This window comes from Echinops telfairi, unplaced genomic scaffold, assembly GCF_000313985.2.
Source record: "Echinops telfairi isolate 266 unplaced genomic scaffold, ASM31398v2 ScPeMD7_1;HRSCAF=3_0, whole genome shotgun sequence".
NCBI classification, from domain to species: domain Eukaryota; kingdom Metazoa; phylum Chordata; class Mammalia; order Afrosoricida; family Tenrecidae; genus Echinops; species Echinops telfairi.
Window position 1 is genome coordinate 49,619,676 of NW_022103896.1, and position 11,615 is coordinate 49,631,290.

The 11,615-nt window shown below is 38.1% G+C and overlaps 1 protein-coding gene across 1 annotated transcript in view; it reads left to right on the top strand.

Moving 5' to 3' along the window:
* The window catches only part of NBN (nibrin), a 39,542-nt gene that overhangs the window by 2,687 nt on the left and 25,240 nt on the right, over positions 1–11,615 (top strand). The window contains 6 exon segments of the mRNA XM_013007210.2: positions 1,928–2,058; positions 4,332–4,480; positions 5,104–5,263; positions 8,210–8,313; positions 9,929–10,046; positions 10,980–11,173. Coding sequence (XP_012862664.2) covers positions 4,407–4,480; positions 5,104–5,263; positions 8,210–8,313; positions 9,929–10,046; positions 10,980–11,173 — 650 coding nt within the window. The 5' untranslated portion in view covers positions 1,928–2,058; positions 4,332–4,406.

Below are 11,615 nucleotides of genomic sequence, written 5' to 3' on the forward strand. Positions count from 1 at the left end.
GACCTAAACTTGTTGGCATAGGTCCTTGGGAGTGTTGGAAGAACACGCCCCGTGTCTGACTGTGGCTCCCCATAGCATGGTGGTGGTGGTGGTAAACAGGTACCCTCCAGTCAATACAGCCCCATGGAGACCCCGTGTGCAACCTACTGAAGCACTGTCTGGTCCTGCGCCATCCTCACAATTGTTCTTGTGTGTCAGCCCATTGTTGTAGCTACTAGGCCAGTACATCTTGTTAAAGGTCCTACTTGCTTTTGCTGCCCGTCGACTTTACCAAGCCTGATGTCCTTTTCCCTGGGACGGGTCTCACCTGATAACATGTCCAAGGTAGCAGAAGGAAATGTCTGTAGCATTGATGGCCAGCATGCCTAACTTTTGTGGCGGTCATGATTCAGAAGTTTGGGGAAAGATGGACCCATCTTACTAGGGGGTGGTGGTGGTAGATAAACCAACCCAAAACTTGTTTCTCTGAAATGACCCACCTGAAGCTTAGAATCTCTGATTGACAGGAGGCAACCAAAGCTCCTAGAAAGGCGTTGCTGGACCACTTCATGTCTAGTGTATCGACCCTCCTGTTCCTGTGGTGCATCTAGAGTCATCTTGTTACCTCTCCCCTGTTAGAACAGACTTAGACCAAATTCTAAGTCTACAACTTGCGGTTTTTCACTTTTATTTAAAACAATAACCCTTTCTAGCGCAGTTCGAAATGCTGTCTTTAACATTAAAATACTGATAGATAAGTACACATGGATCTCCTGTGGATTTATTGCATTGATTTATGTTGTTTATCCTTGATCCAAAGAACATAATTCCTGATCCAAAAACAATACTTTTCGCTTTCAGGTAGGGAAAATGCCTGCAATATTACTCAAGTCTTTCCTTGTTATCATTTTTAATAGTATATTTTAAAAATGAAGTTTTGAATTAGTTTATCAAGTTCCAGGAGTCTGGGAAAGTGGGGGGAGCAAATATAATTAAGCTCCTGGACGACTACTTGAAAGGTTGGCCATTCAAACCTACTAAGAGGTGCCTCAGAAGACAGGCCTGGCAACCTGCTTCCAAAGATCATAGCCTAGAAAGTCCCTTATTTTGTTCAGGTGGAGTCTCCATGAGTTAGCTTCGACTCGGCAGCAGTTAACAATAACATAAGTTACTTTGGGGCAGCATTAACTCCTTGCTATACTATATATATATATTTTTCCTTTCAGAAGCATGGAATGATTTTCCATCCATTTAGATAATCTTTGGTATGACTAGAGAAGCACATCCAGGAGATTCATGTGGATTAGAAAGAGCTTTATTATATAAAAGAGCAATTGTATATTGAGAAAACATCCCAACCCAGTCCAGATCAAGTCCATGAGTTCAGTATTAGCCCGTAAGTCGGATATTCGCCCATAAATTTCTCTTGAGACTCCCACAACACATGCAAGGATGCCAAATCCAGGAAGATCATAGGTCAGTGCATGGAAAGTCTTGTGGATCCAGTGGCAGTGGAAGCATCTCAGCGCTGGCAGGTCTCCATGTGGCTCCTTCAGCTCCAGGGCTCTAGCATAGCTCTGTGTGTTGTGTCCGCAGGAATGTCTTGCAGGGAGTGAGTGTGTGTCCTGCCTCCAGTGAGCTATTTATCTCCTTACAGCTTCCGAATGAAGTCATCAAACTGTGACCTGATTAACAGGCTAAACTCCACCCCTTTACTCTTAAGTCTCAAATTGACAACAGATTATGTAACTAGCACATTCAGTAAGACTTTAATAGAAGGCACAAGTTTGATTTTATATGAGTAGCACTTAAGTAAAATTTTTAAATGTTAAGCATTTGTCACAACTATATTATGTCTATACATCCATGTATGCCTGTTTATGTACATATAATAATTATATGTGTTTGTCAAATCAATTTTTTCTAACTTTTTAAAAATTTCTTTTAGAACCATACAGACTTTTGACTGGTGTTGAATATGTTGTTGGAAGGAAAAACTGTGACATTCTAATTAACAATGATCAATCAATCAGTAGAAATCATGCTGTGCTAACTGCTGACTTTTCTGGAACTAACCTGGTATGGAGCTCATTTTATTTTACTTACATTTGGTAATAGTACCAGTGGTGCTTGTTTATGAAGGGATTAAAGTTTGTGTGCTAGATCAGTGGTTCAAACCCACCAATTGCTCTGCAGGAGAAAGATAAGACTGTCTCCTCCTGTAAAGATTTACAGTCTTAGAAACCTCAAGTTCTTTTCGATCATAGAGGGTTAATGTGAGTCGCAACCGCTTGATGGCAATGTGCTTTTTAAAAGCCAGTTTATCGTGTGACGTAGAAACTGAGAGGAAGTTGCATATGTTCATGCTTGACTTTACCAAGCATGATGTCCTTTCCCAGGGACGGGTCTCTCCTGATAGCATGTCCAAAGTAGCAGAAGGAAATGTCTGTAGCTTTGATGGCCAGCCTGCCTAACTTTTGTGGCGGTCATGATTCAGAAGTTTGGGGGAAGGATGGACCCATTCTTCTGGGGAAAAAATGTAGATAAACCAACCCGAAACACATCTCTCTGAAGTGACCCACTTGAGGCTTAGAATCTCCGATTGACAGGAGGCAACCAAAGCTGCTTGAAAGGCGTTGCTGGACCACTTCCTGTCTAGTGTATGGACCCTCCTGTTCCTGTGGTGCATCTAGAGTCATCTTGTTACCTCTCCCCTGATAGAATCTTCTTCTTCCAGACTAAATTCTAAGTCTGCAACTTGCAGTAACATTAACAGCTTTATGCAGTGAAAAGTCTTAGGGGATCTCTCTTCTATGTGTGCCAAGGTAGTAAGATGGTTGGAATCACAAATGACTGCCTTGGCACATATGTAAGAGAGATTCCCTACGACTTTTCACTACATAAAGCTGTTAATTTTTTTTCTTGTGTTAAAGTTAAATACTTATATTTGGTAATGGTACCCAAAATGGAGCACCCCCCAAAGCTATGTAATTAATTTGGCCACAGACAATGACAGCAGGGGAGGGAGACTGAGTGGCCCAAGAGCCTTTGAGAAAGATAAGACTGTCTCCTCCTGTAAAGATTTACAGTCTTGGAAACCTCACGTTCTTTTCTATCATAGAGGGTCAATATGAGTCAACCACTTGATGTAAATGTGTTTTTTAAAAGCCAGTTTATCTTGTGATGTAGAAACTGAGAGGAAGTTGCATATGTTCGTGTGTATTTACTAAGTACTTACTGTTTGTCACGAACTGTGCCTGGTGATAAAGCAGTGAACAGACCTTGGTGGATCCTGCTTTTAATGGAGCAATGGGAACACTGTCATTTCCTACAGAACATTCAGTTCTCACAGTGAGCATTGACTTCTTTTATAAGGAAGAACCACTACTGCATATGCTGTGCAGCTCTTTGGAATGACTTTTGTTATTTTATAGCTTGTGTTTTGTTTTAAATCAACCACTGTAGGAGATAAAACGTGATATAAAAGTTATATATACAAATAGCTCTGCTCATGATAATGTTCTTGGTAATAAGAAACAAAGCCATTATTCTGGGTAAAGACTGCATACAGCAAATGCTGAGTTTGTTCAGCCATATTTAAGTTTTGTCTATGTGTTTTAGGTATAGAAACAGTTTTGTTGAAATTCCTACAGTAAAAGTAAAATGGTTGTTACATGTATCAGAAGCTAGACTGTAAATACCCTTTTTCTCATTCAGCCAGTTTCCACAATGTGATTTTGATAATGTAAACAGAAAAAAAATTAGGAATGACACTGTCATGTTACATATGAAATAGAATTTGCAGACAAGTCTCAAATGTTTAAAACTAAGGGATCAGGAATAATTTCAACTGACTTACAAAAAAAAAAAAAACAACAGAAGAAAATCAAAATGTATTCCCTGAGAGATATCATTAGGGACTTGTAATGAGATTGGTGACGTCCCTGGGTAGTTACCGTTGACATTATTGGCTTCTGAAGCTTACTTAGAGGCACCTTGGAAGAAGGAGATGGCAATGGACTTCACTGAAAACCCAGTGAAGCCCATTTCTGCTGATCCACATGGAGTGGCTCTGAGTGAGAGTGCACTTGACAGCACCTGGCTTGTTTGTTTACCGGAGGTTTTGTTTTTGTTTTTCAGAGAAATTTTCCCGAGAAAATTTGAATTAGTAGTTGAGTGATCATTCTTAGCAGGCAACCAAAACAATAAATGTACTGTCGTCTGTGTTGGGAGGTTAGCCACAATCTGTTTACCTATTCAAAAAGTTGTCCACTTTTTCTTTTGAAACGTTTTCCTCTGGGAATTTAATGTTCTGAGAGATTAAGACATTAACTTACTTGTTGATTTTTCAGAGTCAGTCAGATGACATCCCTATATTGACAATAAAAGATAATTCTAAGTATGGTACCTTTGTTAATGAGGAAAAAATGAAGAATTGTGTTTCCCAAACTTTGAAGACAGAGGATAGAGTTACCTTTGGAGTGTTTGACAGTAAATTCAGGTAAGAATTTTTTAAATTGAAATGAGTATTAAAGTGGACAACTCTCTCTGACACTGATCATATTCTAGGGGACGATGTTATCTGTGGATAAGGATTTGAAGGTCTTCTAACTTAGTTCCTACTTAAACTAGTAGTGAACTTTGTGCCACAGCTCTGTGCAGCATCAAGTGGTGGCCACAGACAATGACAGCAGGGGAGGGAGACTGAGTGGCCCGAGAGCCTTGATTATGACTATGTGCGAAAGTCTAATGTTAACTTTCATCATTGTGTTTTCTCAATTGGGATTCAAGACTTAGCAAATGACAATTCCGTAAGTTAAAAAGCTTAATGATACATAGAAGTAAAAATATACCTGATATCAGCTTAAAGCATAAGCTCCCAAACTTATTTGGCCTGGTGTCACTTTTTCAGGGAGGTGGGGGGGAAGTATACTTAGACTATAGCCCACAATCCAGGATAAAGTATAAGTATCTGCTTTTGCTCCCAGCTCCCTCATTTTTCCAGCACCCTCCCAGGGGGTGGTACTACCCTCTTTGAGAAACACTAGCTCGAAGTCTTAAGGTGCTTTGAGTTGCATCTCTGTAACTGTGGTGATCTACTTAATGTGTGTATCTGTTTTGCAGGGCTGTGTATGAGCCGTTGGTTGCATGCTCTTCTTGTTTAGATGTCTCTGGGAAAACTGCTTTAAATCAAGCTATTTTTCAACTTGGAGGACTCTCTGTAAACAGTTGGACAGAAAAATGTACTCACCTCGTCATGGCATCAGTTAAAGTTACCATTAAAGTAGGTATAATGCCCTGCTATTAGGTTAAAATAAATTCTCAGAGTTTGAGTTCAATCAGAGAGTATGAGGGGCTAGCCCCCAAAATGGAGCACCCCCCCCAAAGCTATGTAATTACATTTGTTTACAAAACAGTCTTACCACCTTCAAAGTACTCCATTACACTTAATACATTTGTCAATCTGCAATTCCATTCTTGGAAACATTTTTCAAACTTATCTGTTTGGGTGTCTGACAGCACCTCCCTCGTTTTTTTTCTTCACCTCTTCTACGTAATCAAATTGCTCTCACGTCAAGTTCCTCTTCATTTGTGGAAACAAAAAGTCACAGAGTGAGGTCTGGTGAGTAAAGTGTGTGGGGCAAGAGAGGCATGCTGTTTTTTGCCAAAAACTGGTGCACTGAGATGGCTGCGTGAGCAGGTGCTTTGTCCAGGAGGGAAAACCAGTCCTCTGTCTGCCATAAACCAGGCATTTTTTGTTGCACTGTTACACAATTTTTTCAGACCCTCTAAATAGAAATCTTGATTAATAGTCTGACCTGGTGGAATGAACTCCAGATGTACTATGAGTTGAAATTTTGGGTTGTGAATCAAGTTGACAGCCATCTAGAATGAGGTTTGTCATCAATTGACATTCTACCTTTTTTGAAATGAGAAAACCACTTGTACACTTGAGTTTTTCCCATAACACTGACCTTATAAACTATGTTCAACATCACAATAGTTTCTGCAACATTTTTCCTGAGGAGGAAATAAAATTTCACAGCTGCAAGTTGTTCTCTTAAATCAGCTGTCACAAAAAACGAGGTTTGAGCGAAACTGCTTTTATGAAAAAATTCACTGGGACCTGAGAGAACCTTCCCAGGTGATGCCACTGGGTGCGCTAAGTCAGAGTGAGTTGCTCACCTAGCAGGGAAAAATGCATATTACCAAAGCTCCACCCAGCGTAGATTTTTTCTGTTTTGCGGGGATACCACCTCGTACATAGACCATTAAGTCATGTACTTTAGAAACTATCAGAATTGTTAATTGGGGACTTAAAAATTCGAACCCCGTGCCATTACATACTATGTAGGTGAACATGGCTTTTCTGATAACTTATCTGAGGCAAGCATAAAAAACTAGAATTTAATTTTGACTTAGCATTTCAGAAAATCACCATACATTCTCGTGGATAAGCCGAGTTTTTTCAGCACATTTTTAATGCAGTTTTTTTGGTAAAATTAGGTGCCTTGGCTGATATTCGGGTCAGCTTATATTTGGGTATATACCGTATGTTATCCTTTCACCAAGAAGATTATTGCAATGCCTGGGGGATTTTTTTTTTTTTTAATTTGTTTGTTTGTTTTTGTTGTTTCTTGTTTAATTGAGATCAATTGTCATTCTTCAAAGCTAGCATATGTCTCTTTTCTTCTTCCAGTCTGTGATAGCCTCTCAAGGTGAATTAGGATTCGTTTAAGTGTCTAATGTCAAAGGCCTTTATGATTTTTTAAATTTAATGTTACCTTAATGCAGCTTCACAGCCTATAGGTAGATGTATATTTCACTTTCAGACTGTTCATTAAAACCGTGACATATTAGGTATATTTTCAGGTATTGCATCTTCATCAGATTTGGGGGTACTAAAAGTTAATTGAAAAATGGCTTTGGAAAAATAAATAAATAAATAAATAAATAAATAAAAAGAAAAGAGAAATGGCTTTGGGAAGTGGTTCTTCTCCTTTTAAACAAGCCGTTCCTGTATACTATAAGATTCGTTTAGGTTATTATCTCTAGCAAAGCACAACAAATATTTAGATTCTGTTATTAGAAATCATAAAAATCTTTACATGTTGGATCCAGTGACTAATATAATTAACAAAATGAGGGCATGCGTATTACAGCTGAAGAGGTATCAGAGAAGGGCTGGTTGCACAGGCTAAACCTCAAATGAAATCTGTACCTCAATAGAATTATCTCTGATCAAGGGCCTCATCTTTGTAAGTTTATAAAATTTATTTTATAAATTCAGCCATTTATTAGCCTCAGGAAAACTAATTCTGCTTGTAAACCCACATATACTGGATGCACAAATGAAAATGTCCTTGTATTAGTTTTCAGTAGAGATCTGCTTTTACAGGGGACAGAATATTTGTGCTGTCGTTTTTTTGGCGGGGGTGGTGGTGGTTGTAAATTTTCCAGATATGCACGTTTACTCGTGTTAAAACCATCGACTGTTAGAACCCAAAAGGAACTTTCAGGGTATTTATTTCAACATGTATTTTCTGAAGAAGAATCTTAGTTGTAGAACAATTAAATAACTTGTCTAGAATCAGTTGTATTGGAGCTTAGTAGACCCAGTGCTGCTTAGTAGACCCAATGCTGTCTTCCCTCCTCAACATCACTGCCTCCCCAAGAAGCTAATCTTTTCATTCATGTTAGAGATTTGGAGTGTTTCAGACTTGAATCTTGGAAGCTACCCTCAACCTGCTTCCTCCTATTTAGGCTGCCCTCTGTGTTACTAGAAACACACTCACAAAGTGTCTGTACTTTGATGATTCTCTAGAAGTATGCCAAATCACATTTATATTTTCATTTCCATTGCTAAAGATAATATTTTCAAATCTTTCATGTATTTTGTATATCTTATTTGAGATTTACAGCTTAACTCATGCTTTCATTAAAGTTTCTTTCTTCACTTAACTTGTGGACTTCCTTAGAGCTTTTCCCTAACCGCTAACAGTTACTCCATTACTTACTTTCTTGAAAAGATCCAGTTATAGTCTGTGTGAAAGTCAGTGTGTACGGCTGAAAAGATTTTCTCTCTCATGTTTATCTCTGTATAGTCTCTCTGTTTCTCACTTTTAAGCAATACATTTAATATTTTAATGGTTTTTAATTTGCAGTGCATTTTAAGTTAATGTATATGTCGATGTTGTTCCATGCCCTAAAAAGCATGTCTTCATTTTAGACAATATGTGCACTCATTTGTGGCTGTCCGATTGTAAAACCAGAATATTTTACTGAGTTTCTTCAAGCGGTTCAATCCAAAAAGCAGCTTCCACAAATTGAAAGGTATGTTATGCATTCTAGATATTTCATCTAAGGATTGTGCAATATTTTCCCTCTGTGTCTGACTTATTTCACTTCACCTGATGCTTTCTAAGTTTATCTAGACCACAGACTGTCACTCGCTTATCCCTTTTATGACTACAGAATGTCCATTGTGTCGGTATCTCATATTGTTTATTCCTTCAGCTGTTGATGGACACTTGGGTTGCTTTTACCTTTTTGCTATTATGAATAGTACTTGCCCTGAACAGTAGTGTACGCGTGGTTTTTAAAAGCATAGTGGGTTCCAGAAATCCCTACTTTAGAATAGACTAGCACAGCAATTGTAGTGAATTAAAACACCTACATTTGTGTTTCTAATCGATACTTTAAAAAATTTTCGAAGTGTTTGATCATGACTTTATATATGTTGTCAAGGAAAAATGGGGGCTGGGAATGTAAGCAAACTAATTCTAAAGTACTGAACGGTTGCTCGTAATGATTGAAGTATTTTCATCACATTGGATGTTGCTCTGTGCAGACATTTAATTCTAGAGCCTCTAGAGTGACTGGTTCCTTAATGATTGACTGGCTGGATTTTAGCCTTCGCGTATTGTCTTCCCATGATGGATTGCCATGATACAGTAGTAATTTTTCTTAGAAAGTAGCATGTGAGGTCAGTCAGGGATAGCTATAGCAAAAGGCTTGAACTGATAAAAGATGTTAAGGATGTCTCCTGACTTTTCTATCTTCTTTTCCCCATTTCTGTGGACAGTTAATATGCTCTCATAGCATTCAATCCTTTCTATGAAGCTTACATGCTTTAACTGAAACATTATATTCTTTCATCTCACGTTGGAAATGTAAGTTTTAAAATTTCCTTAGCTTCTCCAAAGAGATTATAACAAAACACAGTATTCATTTGTGTGAGGCCAGGTTGACTAGAGAAACAAATCCAATGACACTCATAGATGTGTAAGGAATACCGTTATATCAAGGAGAAATTATATATTAAAAAAATCCCCCCCCCAAAAAAAAATATCCCATCCCAGTCCAACTAAAGTCCATCAGCCTGATACTAGTCCATAAGTCCATCTTCAAACTCACATAGCAGCAGGCAGTGATTCAGAGTGCAGGCAGGTCACAGGCCAGTGGGTGTAAAGTATATGGATCCAATGTTGGCGGAAGCACCTCAGGGGGTGCGAGGAGAGACCTCTCTCCAGAGACTTGTACCTCCAGGCCATGTCATCAGTTGACATGAAATTATGAGACTACTACACCATTCTAAGTATTGGAACATGAACATTATTACCCACCAAGCAAACATAAGATTTTTATAGAATTTGATCTTTATGGATGATGTTTCAACTTTCTGTAATTTGAACAACTTTTTTTGACTCATATATGTCGAACACATTCATGTTAACACTTGTTTACTTTGGATTGTATCTTTTTAGAAACTGAGGAAGAATCCTGTTTATCTAACACCTTTTCCCACAATTCTACCTTTTTATCATTTTAACCTAAATGAAAATCTGACTTTAAAAGGAAATGCATTAATGATTTTAGTTACCCCATTTATAAACAGCAAATATGTAGGGTAGCATATCATTGGAGTCTGTGTTAATTATTTTTCTAGTTTTTACCCACCGATTGATGAACCAGCTATTGGAAATAAAAATGTTGACCTATCCAGGCGACAGGAAAGAAGACAGATCTTCAAAGGGAAAACATTTGTATTTCTCAATGCTAAACAGGTAATATTATCAGCTAAGTTTCCCTCAAAGTAAAATAGCATTACAATGTGTTACCAGTCACTCTGCATTACTTTCATCCTGGGACTTGGTAAAGTAGTGTGAAGTGGAATAAAATATTCAGCTCGAGAGCAGCAGTTCTGAACCTGTGGGTCGAGACCCCTTTGGGGGCTGAACGACCTTTTCACAGGGATCGCTTAAGACCATCAGAAAACACAAATATTTCACAGTATATAATTACATATTGTTTTGTGATTAATCACTATGCTTTAATTATGTTCAATTTGCAAAACTGAAAATACATCCTGCATATCAGGTATTTACATTACAATTCATAACAGTAGCAAAGTGACAGTTATGAAGTAGCAACAAAAATAATGTTATGGTTGGGGGTCACCCCCACATGAGAAACTGTGGGAGGGTAGCAACATTAAGAAGGTTGAGAACCACTGCTCTAGAGCCTGCTGATTGACCGTGAACATTTTTCTAACCTTCATTTTTGTTGTCTTTGTTGTTGTTAGCTGCTCCCAAAGTAACCCTGATGCACTTTGGTAACTGGCCTCTTCATTAGTTCTCAGAGGTGATACACAGAAAAATTTGGCTCAAATCATAACTTGTTGATTTAGAAAATATTACACAAAGTCTTCTGGGTGCCTGCCAGGGGGTGAGTTTGTGGTGCCATGGAGGAAGCGTGTAAGGCAGCCCAGCGTTCAGCTCTGTGCAGTTAGCATGAGGAGGACCAGCAGAGAGAGCCGGGCTGTGAGGGCGGGCGAACTAATGGTCCTCCCAGGTGGAGGTCTGCTCAAGACGTAGCACCGAGTTCACATCAGTTCAGCTTCCACTGTAATTCTAACTTCGGAAATTTGTAAATTAGAAGCATATAGGAAATTTAATTTGGTTGTTTAATTACTGTTTTCTTCTTCTTTCCATTTTTAGCATAGGAAATTAAGTCCAGCAGTTGATTTTGGAGGTGGGAATTCTAGATTGATAACCGAAGAAAATGAAGAAGACGAAAGTTTTTTTTTAACCCCTGGAACATGTGTTGTTGATGTAGGACTGACAAGTACACAGACGTTGCTTCCTGATTCTCAAAAGAACTTGGCTCAGTCCATTTTGAATATACTCACAAGGTACAGAATTATTCTTTATAGGCAGGAAAATACAGTTGGATTCCTTCTTATGTAACTTTTGTTGCACCCCACCTTCCAATGTTAAAAAAAAGTGGAAGCAAGAATTACTATGTAGATTTTTATCCTGTAGGTAACTGAAAATTGATTGTAATTCAGTGTATATGAATTAGAATGTCTGTGACAGTTTTATATCAATATTGACTGGCAACTAAATTAAGGGTTTGTTTCCTAGGTTGTTTATAATTTAATTTTAAATTTTCCAATGAAACTTTAATTTTTTAAAACAATTTAGTAGTTCCATCATATTAAAAAGAGTTCTACACTCATCACCACAATTATTTTAGACGTTTTTTTGCTTTTTTAAAATTTTAGACTTTTCATAGTTATTTTTTCTTAGTTCCTCTAGTCTTTGTTATTAGCTCCCCATTCTCCCACCCCACCA